The sequence below is a fragment of the Camelus ferus genome, chromosome 3 (genome assembly GCF_009834535.1).
Source record: "Camelus ferus isolate YT-003-E chromosome 3, BCGSAC_Cfer_1.0, whole genome shotgun sequence".
Taxonomy (NCBI): Eukaryota; Metazoa; Chordata; class Mammalia; order Artiodactyla; family Camelidae; genus Camelus; species Camelus ferus.
The window spans coordinates 106,304,368-106,324,215 of NC_045698.1; the positions used below are offsets into that span (position 1 = coordinate 106,304,368).

Sequence of the window (19,848 nt, forward strand, 5' to 3'; positions counted from 1 at the left end):
ATTAATAACCCTCTGAGATATGGACTCTCACTATTAGTCTCATTTTAGAAATGAGGAAATTGAGGCCTAGGGAGTTAAACAACTTGCCCAAAGTCAAAGAGATAGGAAGTAGCAAAGCCAGGATTCAAACCCAGGCAGTCTGACTCCAGAGAACTTGACGTTATCTGCAACACTGTGCAATTTCTATGTTCTACGACCTTGGTTCAGAGAATTTCTCTTCTTTTTCTGATTGGAATTTTTTCTTTCATTTTTGAAATTTTTTATTGACGTATAGTTGATTTACAATGTTGTGCTAGTTTTAGGTGTACAGCAAAGCGATTCAATTGTATGTACACACATATATACTCTTTTTCAGATTCTTTTCCACTATAGGTTATCATAAGATACTGAATATAGTTCCCCGTGCTATACAGTGGGTTCCTGTTATTTATTTTATACATAAAATAAATCCTTCTCTCCATTCCCCTTTGGTAACCACTTTGTTTTTTATTTCTGTGAGTCTATTTCTGGTTTGTAAATAAGTTCACTTGTACCATTTTTTTGGATTCCACATATGGGTGATATTTGTCTTTCTTTCTCTGACTTATTTCACTTAATATGATAATCTCTAGGTCCAGCCATGTTGCTGCAAATGGCATTACTTCATTCTTTTCATGGCAGAATAACAGTCCATTGTATATATGTATGTATATATATATATATATATGCCACATCTTCTTTATCAAGTCATCCATTGATGGACATTAGGTTGCTTCCATGTCTTGACTATTGTAAATAATGCTGCTATGAACACTGGTATGCATGTATCTTTTTAAGTTATAGTTTTACCTGGATATATGCCCCAAAGTGGGATTGCTGGATCATATGGTAACTCTATTTTTAGTTTTGAAAGGACCCTCCATACTGTTCTCCATAGTGGCTGCATCAATTTACATTCCCACTAACAGTGTAGGAGGGATCCTTTTTCTCCACACCCTCTCCAGCATTTATTATTTGTAGACTTTTAAAAAATGGCCATTCTAATTAGTGTGAGGTGATACCTCATTGTAGTTTTGATTTTCATTAAGAACTTGTTACATAAGAAAGAAAAGCACACATCATAAAGGAAAAAATTATTCCAGAAAGCTGAAAGTAAAATCACAATGAGTGCTTTCAACAAATGGTGCTGTAATAATTGGATACCCAAATATAAAAAAAATTAACCTCAACCCTTACCTCACAACATTTACAAAACTTACCCTGAAATGGTAAGAGATTTAACACGGAAGAGCTGAAACTATATTATTTCTAGAAGAAAACATAAGTGAAAATCTTAGTGACCTTGGGTTAGGCTAAAGTTTCTTTAGTAGGACATGAAAGGCACAAACTATAAAACAAAAAAATTGATAAATTAACCTCATCAAAATTAGAAACTTGTGTTCTTCAAAAGACTCTGTTGAAGAAATAAAAAGATAAGCCACAGATTGTGAGAGAGAATTTGCAAAACATCTTTTCAACAAAGGACTTGCATCCAGAATACGAAACTCTCACAACTCAATGAAAAGATAAAAAACTCAATTTAAATGGCAAAAGGTTTGTACAAACACTTCACCAAAGGAAATACATGGATGGAAAATAAGCACATTAAGGAAATGCAAATTAAACCCATGATGAAGTAGCTCTACACACTCACTAGAATAGGCTAAAATGAGAAAGACACAGAATACTAAGGGTTGCTCAGGAACTGGAACTCTCCTACATTGCTGGTGAGGACCCAAAATGGTACAGCCACTTCGGAAAATAGTTTGGCAGTTTCTGGTCCAGTTAAACATACACTTACCCTATGACCCAGCAATTCTACTCCTAGATATTTACTCAAGAAAAACGAAAACACACATCTACACTAAAATTTGTAGGCACATGTTCATAGCAGCTTCATTCGTATGAGTCCCAAACTGGAAAAACATCAATGTTCATCAACTGGAGAATAAATAAACAAATTATGGTATATCCATATGATTGAAAACTACTGAAAAATAAAAAGCAAAAACACGATGGGACCTCAGAAGCATTATGCTAAGGGAAAGAGACAGACACAAAAGACTAAACTGCTCCAATTACATAAACTTCTAGTTAAAGCACAATTACGGTGAAAGAAAGCAAATCAGTGTTAGTCACAGGCCAGGAGGTAGGTGGAAGGAACTGACTGCAAAGGGGCATGAAAAAGTGTTTCATGGTAATGGAAATTCTGTATAACATGATTGTGGTGGTGGCTACATGGCTATATATACCTGTCAAAAATCAAAGAATTCTACGCTTAAAATTGGTGAGCTTCATTATGTGTAAATAACATCTCAATAGAGCTAACCAAATAAAAAAGGGAAAAAATAAACTGTAATGAGGTATCGTTTCACAACCACTGGTTTGGAAAAACTTAAAAGAAGTCCAACAGCAGTTAAGAGCTACCAAGGATCTGGAGCAATAGGTAATCCACTCTTAAATATTATTAGTTGGAGCAAAAACTGTGAACCATTTTGGAGAGCTAAAGATGGACACTGCAATTTTATTTTATTTTATTTTATTTTATTTTATTTTATTTATTTTATTTTATTTTTACAACATTTTAGATTTATTTTTTAAATGTTTCTTTGTTTGTTTAACATCTGCTGAGCCCTGCTCTATTTTACTTTTTTTGGAGGGGGAGGTAATTAGGTTTGTTTATTTAATTGTTATTGTTTTTAATGGAGGTACTGAGGATTCAACCTAAGACCTCGTGCATGATAAGCATGTGCTCTACCACTTGAGCTATACCCTCTCCCCTGTATATAGCAATTTTGCTTTTACTTTTTATGCAGAGAAACTCTTACTCCTATGACAGGTAATACACACAAGAATGTATCTACCTACACTGCTGTCAAAAGCAAAAAACTGAAAACAACCTAAATGTCCATCCAGAGGAGAGCTGAGAAGTAAACTGTGGTAGGAAGTCATACATGAATCAACTACCATCACAGCTACCCACCACAAATGCACTGGTAGAGAAAAGTCGTAGCAGGATACATAACAGCATGTTTCTATTTGTTTCAGTTGAGAAGCATTATTTGCTAGCGGCTACATACATAGGCGGAGAAGTGCAAAGACAGGCACAGACACTGATGAACAACTGAACTCAGGACTGTGCTGATCACCTCTCTCCAAGGCAGATGAAGGCAGATGCAGTGGGGGAAGGATATACCATGAGCTGTTTGGTTATGTTTAATTTCTTAAGCTGGGTGATAATTTCATCAATGTATTATTTGTATAATTCAAAATAACTTTTTTTTAAGCCAAAAAGGACTCTTGTTGAAGGTGACACTTTACCCCCTTGCAAAAAATGGCAGCAAAGAACATCCTTCAGCACAATATTCATACTTTAAAAGTTACCTTACTTAAGGCAATCATGAAAAATAATTACGTGAAAGAAATGTTTTAGTAGTATTTTAGAAAACCTGAATGCTTTACTTAATTACTTCTTTAGAACTGATGATTTATTCTAAATAAAAATTTGAGGGTGGGGGGAGGGCATAGCTCAGCAGTAGAGTGCGTGCTTAGCACACACAAGGTCCTGGGTTCAATCCCCAGTACTTCCACTAAAAAATAAAATAAAGTAAAAAATTAATTAAAAAATACATAAATCTAATTACCCTGCCACCCCCAAATTTGAGATGATCTCGTAAGTTTCTGCACATTACTGACTTAATGGCTTACTTACAAACAAACAAATAGTTCTAACTAAAGTGGTTTCAGGGCTTGCTGGACACCAATGACATCATGGAAAAAATGAAATTATCTGTATTCCTTAAGAGCTCCTAGTATTCAATTATCACTATCAAGCTATCCTAGAGGAGTTAGATTTCTAAAAACACATGCTTTAAATTCTGAAATAGAAATTCTCCAATTCTAATGGCTTATGCACTTACAGAATAACAAATTAAGAAATCTATTTGGATTTCTAAGTTTTGTTTCTTTAATTTGATAAAAAGAAACAAAATACGAACACGGAAAAATATACTCTAACTTAATGAATTGAGTGCCACTATGAGGTTTTTAGAGTTGAATCGATAGAATTATCACCCATATTTACTTCCAAAGTGTGTAAGACTTTATAGAAAATTTTTAGCTAAAGTCCATTTTCATTTTAGCTATATCAAATGACAAAATGAGTTTGCTTTTGGCTTCCTCATATATTAGTAAGCTGATATTTTTAATGAAAACTCAAAACTGGGAGTTAACATGTCTAAAAAACTTTTAGAAAATTAAACAAACGAAATTTCAGCAAGAAAAAAGACAAGGGGGAGTTAGCAGTGCCACTGTTTATATAACAAATAAACAGCAACTCAAGATTTCAAACTGACCAATAAGAGTGTTTCTACTCTCCGATGTTAACCATGGAGAATGGGAAATATAAAAATAAGTTTCCTGATAAAGGTAAATGCAACCTCTGCTTCGAAATGCTCAAATGATGGAGAGGTAATTAACCCCTTAGACTATCTTTAGGTCCAAACATACAGGACTTTTCTGTTTCACTCATGATACATATACATGTACCTTTGAGAACATGTTCGAATGCTCCAGGATAGATATTTGCACATGGAACTGCTGGGCCCAAGAATAAAAGCAATTTAAAATGTTTATAAATGTTGTCAAACTGCTCTGTAAGGTGGCAGGAGACAAAAGGACTCTTCTCCCATATTCTTTACCAGATTTTTAAAATTTTGCCAATTCAATGGATGAAGTTTTAATTTGCATTTATCTCATTACTAGTAAAACTGAATATATCTTTTCACATATTTATTGACTTTAAAAAAAAATCACCTGAGTTGTAAACAAAAAAAGATCCAATAATTTGCACACATTTTGGTTACTGCCCATTTTTATTTCCATTTCTGAGAGCTGCTGTTCATATCCTTTGATGACATTTTTCTATTGGGTAGTTTTCTTATTGACTTGTAAGGGTTCCTTATTTTTGGTTATTTATCTTTAGCCTGTTATATACAATCCAAGATATGCTATTTTCATCTTTTAGGTTTGTTCTTGGTGTGTTTTACCATCAGGAGTGTTTACTTTTTATGAAGAACATTAATATTTTGATTCCAAGAGAGTGTCCGATTTATAAATGCTTTTTTATCAACTCTAAGAAAATGAAATAGTTTACCCAATCTCAGATGAAACATCATGGTCTATAAATGTGAGGACTGGGAAATATAGAAGATTTAATGACAACCTACTCAGTCTGAATTTAGCTCCTACCTCCCAACGGGTAACAGAAATAATAATTTGTGTGCAATTAATTCACAAAATCTCCTGCTGAAGCCTCCCTCACTCACCCACAGATTTGTCTGCCATGCCCACATCTCTAGATGTCCAGCGACAAAATCCACAGGCCAGGTAATAGGCTTTCTTCATGGTGGTCTTGGCAGGGTCATCTGGAAGCTGTGTAGAGATGCTTGTGGCCCGAGTGGAGAGGGTGTGCATACAGCCAGGACAGTCAAAGCAGTTGGCGCACCTATGACACAACACACACAATCATTCATTCATTCAACAAATATTTACCAAGCACCTACCATGCGCCAGACATTAGTCTACGCTTATGAATTCAAGAGAGAACTATAAGGGAAGGGTGCCTCTCAAGCAAAAAGAAATTTAAAAGTACTCTGAAGTGACTCTTACAAACTATGTTTTCAAAAGTATTATATGTTAATTATTTTAAAAAATGCAATCATCATCCAACCTTCTGAAGAACTGGAGCCTGACCCAATCCTACTCCACAGAGGTGGAACCACTGTTAACAGTCTGGAGTTAACTTTTAGACAGTTTGTACAGACCACAAAGATTTCTGTGGGACAGAGAAACGTCACAGCTTACGACTTTAGAGAGGACAGGCCAATTGCACAATGGAAATCTGAGAGGCAATAAAACAATAAGCTGTGAAACTGGGTTTGGAAAATAACTGCTTGCTTGCTGTGCCAGAGCTGAAACAGATCCCAAACAAGCTACCAAGATGGAACAGCTCAGCAGCAGTGCATTTTCAAGGCTTTCTGCTCTCTCTTTAGGTACCACTCTTCCTAGTGAACCAGCCAACACTCCCCGTCAGGGGCTCGCATGCCTTGTTGTTTTCAACTTCCCCACCACGTGAGATTATCAAGATTTCACCTCCAGTCCTGGACTTGCTCTGAAGTTCCATTCCATAACTCCAATTATCTGTGATATTTTGCTACTGGAGAATATCCTCAAATAAGGATAACAACAGTACCCACCTCACTGGGATATTCTGAGGATTAAATGGTAGAATTAATGTGTGAACAGCATACAAAACTGGTTTATAAAGAGCTGTTTCTTGGGGACAGGAAAGACAGGTAACAGTAGTTCATATCCATGGAAGCGTATAGATGTGACTAGTAGCAAAGGACTTTCAAACCAAGCTAAAAACCAAAACGGTAGTGGTAGCAATGAACACACCTACTACTCAGATCTTGGTTTTTAATACCACTCTCCAATAAAAGGTACCAGGGCTCCTTGGAGAAATGGCTGACTCTAGGACTGGGGCAGAAAATAAACAAGATGAGCCTGGAATATCTCCCAACACCAGAAAGCAAGACAGCACGCAAACAAATGAACAACGGTCTCCTCCTCGTCACGGCGGACAATGGACGGGTATATGTTAAAGGGAAGCAGGCGTCTACCAAAAGAGGTCCCAATGGCCAAAGCTGGAACAATTTGAGTAAAAAAAATACAGTATTGGATTATAACCTAAAGTATGAAATAAATATTCATGAGCCCATACTGCTTTAAGTAAATACATATGGGAGAAGAGAAAAATCTTTCACGCAAAAGAATTCCAACTAATTCATGGAAACAGTCCTCCCAGAAGGGGAGCATAACTCCCCACTATTTAAGTGTGGGCTGTGATGGTGCATTTCCTTCTGAAGAGTAAAACATGGAAAAAGAGAAGGAAAAAAAAAAGAAACTTGACATCAGAGAAACTTGACAAACAGTAGCTCAAGCCAGGTAATCAAGGTTAACATCAACAGTGATAAGTCATACTGGGAGTATACACCCTTAATATGCTGTGAGGAGAGATGCGCTACGCCTGTGTGGTCCTTCTTCCCATAATGCATTCCCCCAGCAGATGAGAAAAACATCAGACAACTTCCAACTGTAGGATACTCCACAAAGTATCTTACCAGTACACTTCAGAATTTTTAAGGTCATCAAAACTAAGGAAAGTCTAAGAAAAGTCACAGCAAGAGGAGTCTAAGGAGAAATGACAAATATAATGTGGGTATCCTGAATAGAATCCTAGAACAGAAAAAGGAGATTAGGAAATAATTGAGGAAATCTAAATCAAATACGGAGTTTACTTAATAATAATGCTATCAATACTGTTCATTAGTTGAGACAAATATGCCCTACTAATGTAAGACATTAAAAATAGGGGTTAAGGGTTAAGGGAATTCTCACAGGAATTCTTAAGTCTAAACTGTTCTAAAATACAGAGTTTATTTTTCAAAAATGAAAGGACATTTCATCTTTGGTAAAGGTGATGCTAAAAAATAAAAAACAGCTAGTTAAAGATAAAAGTTAATTCCATGTGTTTCTTATCAGCTATTTATAAAAACAGCTGGAGAAAACAGAAAAAAATGGATCCCAGTCTTACCTATTCTTTTTCAGTTTGGCTTCAGCTGATGGCATATTTTCTAAACAACTGGGACAGTAATGGGAGTCCACCTAGAGAGAAAACAAGAAATCGAAAAAACCAGAGGAAAAGACACTGTTTAGTCTGTGTATATGCCTACACCAAATAGTGAATTTTAAAACAACATGATTCTGCAGCAGGTGAGAAACCACTTGTCAAAGAATCTGGACTGTTTCAGCTTGAGGTTTATTCTTCAATCACCAGTTTTTTCCCTTAACCCCTGGGTTACCTGAAATCCTTCTATTTTGCCTTTTTGATTTTTCCTGTTCCTTTTCATCAGGGTTTTATGTATTAGATGTGTTAAAAGTTGTTTATGTAGAAGAACTGTATAATAATCTAAACAGATTAACAAATAAAATAACCCAATTTATGAAGCTGTCATCAAATATTCTTTGATTTAGTTTAGCTTTATTGTAATGCAATTAACTTGACCAAAGCTGGGAGCTGTAAAAATTTTTCTCATTACTGAGGTATTACATGTTCACGGAAGAAAAGCATAAATTAACATTTACAAAGTCAGCTTTAGCCAATCAATTAAATTTTTAAATGGCAAATTAAACTACTAAGTTAACAAGATAGTCTTAATGTATTTAACTCAAAAACATGGTTAAAAATTAAATTTATTGTACTTTTTAAGGACTGAATAATTATTTTCTTTAGTAGGTAAGATCCTATTTGATAATTCTAGAACTCTAGTCAACTGCAGTTGGAAAGGCAAATTCACTTGAACATAAATAAATACCATGATCCTGGAGAATGTCATTCTAAGTGAAGTAAGCCAGAAAGAGAAAGAAAAGTACCATATGAGATCGCTCATATGTGGAATCTAAAAAAACAAAAACAAACAAACAAACAAAAACAAAGCGTAAATACAGGACAGAAATAGACTCACAGACAGAGAATACAGACTTGTGGTTACCAGGGGGGTGGAGGGTGGGAAGGGATAGACTGGGATCTCAAAATTGTAGAATAGATAAACGAGATTATACTGTATAGCACAGGGAAATATACACAAAATGTTATGACAACTCACAGAGAAAAAAATGTGACAATGAGTGTGTATATGTCCATGAATGACTGAAAAATTGTGCTGAACACTGGAATTTGACAGAACATTGTAAAATGATTATAAATCAATAAAAAATGTTAAAAATAAATAAATAAATAAATACCATGATAGAAACTGGTTTCTTTTTTTCATCATCTGCTTATAAAGAGAACCACCTTTGAAAAGATACAGCTGCTGCTCAAATAGTCTCCGGGAACATAAAATAAAGTATTGCCAACTTATATTTGCACTTACGCATGATAAAAGGCAAAATATAATTCATTCCTTCTTGTCCTGATTCCAAATTATGCTTGTCCCATCATATGCAGTTCCAATCTCAGGCTGCCATTAGAATTTTCTGGACTGCTTCAGCCCTTTGCCCAAGCCCTAATGGCCTCCATTTCACAGGTGCACACCAGTCTTTATAAATGACTGAACGCCCTAGTTGAAGAGATCCTTAGAGTTCTTGGAGATTGAGCTCCCTAATGATCACCAAATGAAAATCTAATTCAATAAATTCTAGAGGTGGAGCTGGAACAGGGAAAGATCCTAAAGAGAAAGGACATGCAAAGAGATAAGCACACAAAGTGCTAATGGAGGAAAAAAATAAATCACGTGTATAATACAGCAATGATTTTTCTCTTTTATTCTTTAACTGCTTTCTCTGACTATTCTTAATAATATGAAAAAATTCCTAATAATTACTATTAATAATGTGTAGAATGGTTTATGGTATAGGACATCTTCTCATATTCAGTGAAGTCCTCTGAATCAGGCTGCTTGGTTTCAAATCCTGGTCCTCCCCCACTCCCAAATAGGACAAACATTTTGTGTCTGTTTCTTTAACTGGACAAGGTTTTTTTAAAAAAGGTATCCTTTCTGTTGGTTTGCAAAATGATTAAAGGAGATCATGTAAAGCACACGGCATAAAGAAAAGTACTGAATAAGCAGTAACTATGTCTTATTACTAATCAGCTTTTCCTTCACGAGACTGCAAGTTACTCAACTGCAGGATTTATGTCTTAATGAGTTTTTTAATCCCCAAAGCTTACTGAATGAACAAGATGTGCCAAGTGCTGCAGACGTTTGGGGGTTTTGCTATGTGGTGATTTTTTTTAGGGAGTGCAATCTTTCACGTTCTGAGCAATCCCACCTCCAGTGCCCACTTGCGCCCGTGAAGGACAGAACTGTACGCTCAGGAGACGTGCCATGAATACAACACTTTGAGCTTCTTACAAGACAGACCTTATTCTAAGCGCTTTTCACTCTGCTCACCCCATCCCAACTTCTTTTTTGCAGGCCTTGGCCTGGGCCAAGAAACAGAGCAAGGCAGTCTGAGGAGGGCCCAGTTTCTGCCAAAGCAGGGGCAGAACTTCCAGGATGGGAGGGGCACCTCCTCAATTAATCTGGTAAGACTGTCCTCTCAAATAGCCTTAACTAAGCACTCCCAAACCTTTTTTCCCCCAACCCACCCAATTACCAACCCCTCCAAGGGACAGCCAGGGTCCCAAAAGTCAAGTATGTCCAATCAGAGGGCGCCCTAGACCCAGAAGGGCCGTTCAGCCCCACCCAAGGCCGCTCCTCCCTTACAAAGTGACAAATTGTGTACGTATAAGCAAATTAAATTGCAGGCATATATGAGCGACGGAAGGCACAGCCAATCAGCACACTAGGAAAATAACTACCCGCCTCCAACCGGCGGAACTTCCCCGCCGGTCGCCGTGACTAGGAGGAACGCCTCCCCCTCCCCCAACCCACACACACTATTCATAGGAAGACCGCGTTACCTCGTGAGACACACATTCCAGCGACCGCAGCTCGCTACAGTAGCGGCAGAAGTAAAGCTGCGAGAGCGGGGCCCGAACCTTCTTTTCTCCCTGGACTAGGTAGAGAACCCGCTCCGATTGCAGCAAGGACGCCATCTTGGAGGGGGAGGAGTCAACGACGCTCCCGCCGTATCACGTGACCCGAGAGCCAGCGTTTTCCTCACTTCCCTCCCTACGTCTTTCAACGTAGTCTTTGACGTAAGGTTTCCGAGCTTGCGGAGCTTTGCGCCGGGCGAAAGTCAAAGTGCGCATGCTCAGATGGGAATTCGGGTTTCTACTCCACTGCGGTCCTGTTCCCCAGCGTTTCTGTGAGCTTCCGCTGAGCGGGCGGAAGTCAGAGCTTTCTGTTGCTAAGTGCGGAGTCACAGACCAAGTCCAGATGGGCTTACTGTTCCCCTTTCCTTTGTTTCTAACAGAAAGGAAGGTTGCTCTTTTGTTCATTCAGCACTGCGTCTTCCACCCTCATCTTCCAGACAAACATCCACAAGCTTGATGGAGGGTGTCTGGGACCGAGGTTCATGGGAGCTGGAAAGCTAAGAGTCCGCATCAGCACTTTCTTGTGACAACCTTGCCAGTGACCTGTAGGAAACTCAGAGATGTTATCTCGTTGGAAGTTTGTTAGCTTGTGAGCTCCTCCACCAGAGACCATATCTCATTCACTTATAGGTTTCGAGTGCTTAGCGTTACATTTGTCTGTATTGTGGGTGTTCAATAAGTATTGCTTATTGAAAGAATGGAATCAATGAAAGATCAATGTTGCCAGGTGTCGTTTATATTTTTCTAGTGCAGAAACTAAGGCTTGAATATGTAAAATGACCACTTGGAACTGACCTATCAGAGACTGGAGTCCAAGTTACTTGCCATCAGTTCTGTGCTTTTCTCATTGTACTAGTGTTGTATTATTACCTGACGTTAGAGTTAGTGGTTGAAAAGAAATGGAACCGAATAGTAATATTAGCTAACATTTATTGAGCGCTTATTGAGTGCAGGACACTGTCGAAACTTTACATAAGTTGTCTCATTTAATTTTCACAAAAACTCCAAAAGGCAGATGCTATTATTATCTTTGTTTTACAGTGCAGGAAACTGAGGCTCAGAGAATTGCAGTGAAATGCAACTTGTCTAAAGATTCCTAAATAGCAGCAGAACCCTGTTCCAGAACGTGCATTTCCCCTATGCATACTGTCTTCAGCATATTTTCTTTCTTTCCCCCAGTTTTATTGAAGTATAACTGACAATTAAAGTTGTATATATTTAAGGCGTACACCTTGATGAGATGATAAACTTGTGAAATAATCAACACAATCAAGCTAATTAACATACACATTACCTCACATAGTTACCATTTTCTCTCTTACTTTATTTCCTTTTTCTGGTGAAAACACTTAAGATCTACCTTCTTAGCAAATTTCAAATATATAATACAGTATCATTAACAGTTTTCACATTGTTGCATACTCCAGAACTTACTTATCTTCCATAGCTGCAACCGTGTTCCTCTTGACCAACACCCCTCCATTTCCTCCTTCCCGCAGCCCTTAGCAACCACCATTCTCTCTGTTTCTATTAGTTTGACTTTTATATTCCTTGTATAAGTGGTATCATATGGTATTTGTCTCTCTGGGTCTGGCTTATTTCACTTAGCATAATGTCCTCCAGTTTCATCTAAGTTGTTGCTTATAGCATGATTTCCTTTTTTCAAAGCTGAATAATATTCCAGTGTGTATGCATGTATCACATTTTCTTTATTTATCTCTTGACATTTACGTTGTTTCATTATCTAGCTATTGTGAATAATGCTGAAATGATCATGGGAGTGCAATTATCCCTTCAAGATCCTGATTTCATTTTCTTTGGCTATCTACCCAGGAGTGGATCTGCTAGGTCATATGATAGTTCTATTTTTAATTTTTTCAGGAACCTTCCTACTGTTCTCCATAGTGGCTGCACCAATTTACATTCCCACCAGCAGTGCACAAGTTTGTTATCTTCTGTCTTTCTGCTGATAGCCATTCTAACAGGTGTGAGGTGATATCTCATTGTGGTTTTGATTTGCATTTCCCTGGTGATTAGTGAAACTGAGCACCTTTTCACATACCTGGTGGTCATTTGTATATTTTCTATTTTCTCCTAATCTATAGGTGGCCTTTTCATTCTGTTGAGGGTTTTTGTTTGATGTAGTCCCATTTGTCTATATTCACTTTTGTTGCCTGTGCTTTTGGGGTCATTTCCAAAAAATCATTGCCCAAACCAATGTTAAGAAGCTTTCCCCCTGTGTTTACTTCTGGTGGCTTTATGGTTTCACGTCTTACATTTAAGTCTTTAATCCCTTTAGAGTTTTATGTGGTGAGTTTTGTAAGAGTTCAATTTCATTCTGAATTTTATCCAAACGTGAATATCCAAGTTTCCCAACACCATTTATTGAAGGGACTATCCTTTTACCATAGTGTGTTCTTGGCACCCTTGTCAAAGACCAGTTAACTGTTGATGTGTGGATTTATTTTGGGATTCTATTGTTTTCCATTTGTCTAGATGTCTCTTTTTGTGCCTTTTTGACTACTGTAGCTTATAATATATTTTGAAATCAGGAAATGTGGTGACTCCAGCTTTGTTCTTTGTGCCCAAGGTTGCTTTGGCTATTCAAGAGCCTTGTAGTTCAATATGAATTTTAGGATTGTTTTTTATGTTTCTGTGAAGAAGGCCATTGGGATGTTGGGAGGGACTGTACTGAATCTGTAGATCATTTCTGATAGTATGGATATTTTAATGATATTAATCCTTTTAATCCATGAACAAAGGATGTCTTTCCATTTATCTGTCTTCTTTAATTTCCTTCATCAGTGTTTTATAATTTTTCACTGTACAGGTCTTTCACATCTTTGATTTATTCCTAATTAATTTTTTTGCTATTGTAAATGAGATCTTTTTCTTCCTTTCCTTTCTAGATAGCTCACGGTAGTATATAGAAATATCACTCATTTTTGTATGCTGGTTTTGAATCCAGCAACTTTACTGAATTTGTTAGTTCCAACAGGTTTTTTGTTGTTGTTGAGTCTCAGCATTTTCTACATATATGATAATGTCATCAGCAAACAGAAATAATTTTGCTTCTTCCCTTCTGATTTGGATGTCTTTTACTTATTTTTCTTGTTTAATTACTCTAGCTAGGATTTTCAGTACTACACTGAATAGAAGTTATGAGAGTGGGCACCCTTGCCTTGTTCTGGCTCTTAGAAGGAAAACCATTAGTTTTTTCTCAGTAATTATGATGTTAGCTATGGGCTTTTCATGTATGGCCTTTATTGTGTTGAAGTAAGTTCCTCCTATACCCATTTTGTTGAGAGTTTTAATCTTGAAGGAATGTTGAACTTTGCCAAATACTTTTTTGTGTCTCTTGAGATGATCATGTGGTCTTTTTTCTTTCATTTTGTTAATGTGTTGTGTCACAGTAATTGATTTTCATCTGTTGAATCTTTTCTGCATCCCAGAGATAAATCCCAGTTGGTCATGGTGTATGATCCTTTTAATGTGCTACTGAATTTTGATTTGTCCATATTTCATTGAGGATTTTTACATCCATGTTCATCAGGGATATTTTCCTATAGTTTTATTTTTTTGTGGTGTCTTTGTCTGGTTTTGGTATCAGAGTGATGCTGGCCTCATAAAACGAGTTTGGAAGTGGTCCCTCTTCTTCTGCTTTTAAAATAACTTAAGAAGGATTGGTATTCATTTTTTTTTTTTAATAGTTGGTAGAATTTACCAATGAAGCCATCTGGGTTCCTAGGATTTTCTTTGTAAGGAAGTTTTTATTGCTGATTCAGTCTCCTTATTTGTTATTGATCTGTTCAGGCTTTCTATTTCTTCTTGAATTGGTACTAGTAGGTTATAAGTTTCTTGGAATTTATCATTTATTCTGGGTTATCTAGTTTGTTGCCATATAATTGTTCATAATAACCTTGTATGACCCTTTTAATTTCTCAGGCATTGATTTAATGTCTCCTCTTTAATTTCTGGTTTTACTTATTTGAGTCTTCTCTCTTTTAGTCTTAGTTTAGCCAAAGGTTTATCAGTTTGATTTATCTTTTCAAAAAACCAACTCTCAGTTTTGTTGATTTTTTTCCCTATTCTCTATTTTACTTCTTTCTGCTCTAATCTCTATTACTTCCTTCTTTCTGCTAACTTTGGGCTTAGTTTATTATTTTTTAGTTCCTTGAGGTGTAAAATTAGGTTGTTTATTTGAGATCTTTCTTCTTTTTTAAAGTAGTCACTTACTGCTACAAACTTCTCTTAGTACTGCTTTTTCTGCAGCCCATAAATTTTGATATGTTGTGGTTTTACTTTCATTTGTCTCAAGATACTTTAAAAATTCTCTTTTGATTTCCTCTTTGACTCAATGGTTGTTCAAGAGTGTGTTGTTCAGTTTCCACACATTTCTGAATTTTTTCCATTCTCCGGTTGTCAGTGATTTCTAGTTTCATTCCATTGTGGTTATTAGAGAAGATACTTGGAATGATTTTGATCTTCTTAAATTTGTTAAGATCTGTTTTGAGGCCTAACATGTAATCTATTCATGTGTTTGAGAATGTGTATTCTGCTGCTGTTGTGTGGAATGTTCTGTTAATAACTGTTAGGTCCATTTGGTCCATATAGTGTTGTTCAAGTCAAGTGTTTCTTTACTGATTTTCTGTCTGGATATTGTATCCAGTATTGCAAATGGGGTATTGACGTCTCCTCCTGTTACTGTACAGCTGCCAATTTCTGCCTTCGGATCTGTCAGTGTTTTCCTTATGTATTCAGGTGCTCTGTCCAGCATATTTTCTGATATGATGTTGATAGTAATATCTTACATTTAATATAGTGCTTTTTTATTTGTACAGTGCTTTCACATGTATTATCTCACAAGCTACATCATACTTTATCTATTTATCCCTAAAAGTCATCACATCACATTTACTCTGACCTCTTATTCACCAAGCAACAGCCTGCTACTAATTTAGTTTCCTAGGTGGACTCTCCTCCTAGAAGAAAACGTATTAACAGCCAACTGCTTTGCAGTTATTTCTTCTGGTTAATGAATTCCTTGACCTTATGGCTTATAATTTAGGCTCTGCTGAGTTTTAATCACTTTTACTCGACTAATCTCCCCTGGTAAAATTAAGCCCCAGAGCCTGCAGGTTGCAGAGAGGCTGCAGACTTGAGCTGACCCCACATGAAACAGACACTTTTTGGAGGACTGGTTTTGAACAGTTCAATTAAATGGACCATTATTTGGTCCCTGCTATGCCCCAGGTAGTGGGTGAGTCTTTTCTTCAGGTTCTCCCTCCTGAATCACCAACACCTGCCTCTCTCCATTCTCACAGCCACTGTCTTAATTCAGAGTTCTACAGTGTTTCTCCTGTACTTACTGCAGCCCCGACTGTTACTGAATTAGCTCTCTACATTGAGCTGGAGTGGTTTTTCTAAAATGATCGTGATCCTTTTGTTGTTTTGTTCAGCTTTCTTCAGTGGCTCTCCATCACCTACAGGACAAACCCCCTAACTCTTGGAATGGTTTATAAGGCCCTGTAGCTTCTGGCACCTGCCTACCTCTTCAGCCTCTCCTTCCAAACACCTCCCACTTGCACTCAAGGCCTATCTAAGTCTTGCTGATCCACCAACAAGAGTATGCAGTATCTTTTTTTTCTTTCTTTCTTTTTTTTTTTTTTTTTTTTTTTTGGCTAGAGTGGGGAGAGGTAATTAGGTTTTTAAATTTTTTAATGGAGGTCCTGGGGATTGAACCTAGGACCTCATGCATGCTAAGCACACCCTCTACCACTGAGCTATACCCTCCCCTCTAAGAACATGCAGTGTCTTTTTATACCTTTATGCCTCCACATACAGTTCCCTTGCCTATTCCAGGTTAACTTTCTCTGTGAAATTTTGTCCAACCCTGCAAAGAGGGAGTTGACCATGCTCACCTTTGTCCCACAACTGTGTCCTTTTAGCACAGTTTGAACACTGCGTTGCCTTCATTTTTTAAAACAAAGTTGTCTTCCCTTCCAGACCATGGCCTGGCAAAGGGCCTGGCCCAGAATAGGTGCTCAATAAATTTTGTCTGGTGACTTTTACTTCTGGAAATATTTATTACATGCACAAATGCTAAATTTACTAACATTACCTAATAAGTATTATTGGCAAGTCACCTTACAATACCTCCATGAAGCAGGTATTATAATTATTAACCCAATTTTGCAGGGGAGAAAATAGGCTAGGTTAAATAGGATAGGTTAAATAATTTGCCCAAGGTCACACCAGTAGGAAGTGGATGAACCCAAGCCATTTAACTCCATACCCTGCTGTCTTACAGATTATGGTACAGCCCATCCACTGGCCAACTTTTTCTGTAAAAAGCTAGGTAGCAAACATTTTAGGCTTTGCAGGCCAAGAGCCATAATCAAGGATATTATATAGCCATATAACAAGAGGGAAAACTTCTGTTCCATCCCTCTGGATTGCCCACTGCTGGATGGTGGGCACACTTTGGACATCTTCTCCTAGCAAAGAGGAAGAAAGGCCAGTGGTGAGGGGGTGGAGCATAGTGGGAGAGGAGAGAGCAGTCACCACCATGGTCAATGTAACTCTCTTTTCCAACGACCCAGATCTTGGTGCCCTTCTCTCCTCCCAAGAAAGCCTGGCCATCTCACCTGGGGCAGACTGAGATTCCTCTGCTCTGTGACTTGTGGTTACCAGTTGCAGAATCCCCAGTGTGTAGGTAGTGACCAGTCTGGGCCCTAGGCAGTGGCAAGGCACAGGCACTGGAATGGGAAGCAGGCACTGGGAGCAGAGGGAGAACATAGTTCGCAGAGGATACCTAGCTTGGTTTCTGAGGCTCACAGGGCCAGCTTGCTTCAGTGGTGCTTGCAGGCTTTACCAAAACAGACAGCGGCCATGGACTGGTGTTTGCTGACACCTGCTATAGCCTCCTGGGGTAGTAGACTGGACAGCTCAGAATTATCATACAGTAGAAAGATCCTCGTTCAATGCTTGTATTTTTCAGATGGAGAAAACAAGGTCCAGAGAGTCAAAGGACCATGTCCCCCAGAATACTGTTCTCACTCCTGGTACAGTATTCTGTGTTCTAATTCTATAAATGCAGTACCCTGCACATCCTATCAGTTCATTCATATTCACAGCCGAGTAAGAAACCAGTTGCTCTTCTAACAACACTTAAAAAGAGAAGAAAGCAAGTGTAAAGGAAAGTGGAACACTAATGGATAGATAACCTATTCAGTTTTGCCCTGGAAGTTTCCTGGGATTCCATCATTCCCATTTTGGGCGCATGAGTTTCACATCCCTGGAATGCTCTCTACTTGGCTTCAACAAGAATTTCCCAAGTCGTGGGTTCTGACCGGCAGAAGTCCTACCGACACAGAATGAATTACTCTAGACTCTGTGGAAAGTCAAGAGAGCAAGAGGGAGCCAGGAGCCAACTCCACGAGCCTCTCGAATGCCCCCACATTTATTGTGTATAATCAAAGGAAAAATCATTAACAGTTGTGTGATGGAATGCAGGAATTTAGAGAAAGACAGGATGGGATCGAGATTGTAGAAGTCACAATGAGTACAAAGGCTTTGTTTATCTTTAGGGAAGTCACAGGGAGAGGGGAACAACATTCTTACAGATATGTTAAAGCAGACCACCAGCCCAGCCAGGTCCTTGTTTGGGGGATAACAGACTATCTAACAGCAGGCATGCCCAGCGTTTATAGCTGAGGGCCTGGGTCATTGCTTTGCAATGAGCAGAGTGCTATCTAAAACCTCAACTATGCGAGCAAGGCATTGTCTCTGCTTTTTATGGCAAGGAGACAGGAGTGGGGATGCACAGGCGCCTGCTTGCAAAGCGGTTACTGAGCACATTTGTTCTTAAAGGAGACAAATGGCTGCGGTCTGTTACAATTTGTTAACCCAGTCATGAGCTCCCACACCAAGTGTACCTCAAGCCTAAGCAAAGCTTGTCCCCTCCTTTCTCTTCTTTGTGCTTAGTAGACTAACCAGAAGTTGATGTGAATTCTGTGGCACTGTAGTACACTTGCTCTGTGATCTGCTGAAGATGTGGGGAGGTGAACTGGGTTAGTAGATGCACAGGGTGACTTCAGGTTAACCACTGCGGCTGATCCTCAATTGCTGCTAGTGCTTAAAGCAGACCTCAGGCCCCTGAAATGCTGGCCGGTAACAGATAGTTTGTGACCACGCACTCTCTCTGCCACTCACCTCTTCCGCTCTCTTGTTTGCCCACTCACCCCTGGGAACTCGCAAATAATGCAAGAGACCATAGTTCTCAGTGAAGTAAGGGTAAAATCATGGAACAGTAGAGCCAAAAGTGACCTTAGAGATTAACGAGTCCACTCACCTTATTTTAAAGATGGAGAACTGAGGCCCAGAGAAGGGAAGGGACTTGCCCAGGTTCCCAGAGGCAGTTGGAAGTGAAGCTAGTGCTTGAACACAGGTCTTCATTCTAAGTTTATTGCCTCTGCTACACTTAGCTGGACCTCCATCTCCACACAATTCACCATCCAACCCTACAGATTGCTTCTAGGAGACCACCAGTGTATTGCTTGTCGCATTGAATGAAAGAGAACTGAAAATTGAATTCCAGCCTAACTCAGTGCCTGTCACAGAGCAGGCACCCAATAAATATTTGTTGAATGGTTGAATAATCTCTTCAACTATCTAAAATTTGCTGGCAGATGGAAGCCAGTAAATTAAAAAAAAAATTCTTTTTCCTTTTGGTCTTTAAGTAGTTCCTTCTTTTAAAAGTTAAAGGAAGAAATGGGGGAAGGGAGGCTGGTCACAATTTTAAACAAGGTGGTCAGGATGGGGCTCATGAGAAGGTAAGATCTGAGCAAAGAATTGAAGGAGGTGGGGAGGGGGCTGGGGGCTATCTGAGGGGAGAGCCTTCCAAGCAGAGTCTGAGCAAAGTCTCTGAGGCCTAACTGAGGAACAGTAAGGAGGCAGTGGGGCTGTTAAGGAGTGAGCAAGGGGGAGAGGTGTAAGGGATGCGGTCCCAGAGGTAATAGGGGTACAGCTCATGTAGGATCTTGAAGGTATTTTTAAGGACATTGGGTTTTGCTCTGAAGGAAGCAGAGAGCCATCACAGAATTTCAAACAGAGCAGTGACATGATCTAACCCACACTGAACAAGGGTCACTCTGGACACTGTTTTGGGAATAGACTGTAGAGAGACAAGGATAGAAGCAGGGGGTCAGTTTGGAGATTACTGC

At 38.5% G+C, this 19,848-nt stretch overlaps 1 protein-coding gene across 1 annotated transcript in view; it reads right to left on the reverse strand.

Moving 5' to 3' along the window:
* The window catches only part of DCTN4 (dynactin subunit 4), a 30,333-nt gene extending 19,615 nt beyond the window's left edge, over positions 1 to 10,718 (reverse strand). Inside the window, exons 1-3 of the mRNA XM_006174628.3 lie at positions 10,550 to 10,718; positions 7,676 to 7,746; positions 5,346 to 5,524 (exon numbers count right to left, since the gene is read on the reverse strand). Coding sequence (XP_006174690.1) covers positions 5,346 to 5,524; positions 7,676 to 7,746; positions 10,550 to 10,684 — 385 coding nt within the window. The 5' untranslated portion in view covers positions 10,685 to 10,718. The remainder of the gene's footprint in view (positions 1 to 5,345; positions 5,525 to 7,675; positions 7,747 to 10,549) is intronic.
* Positions 10,719 to 19,848: the final 9,130 nt, after the last annotated feature.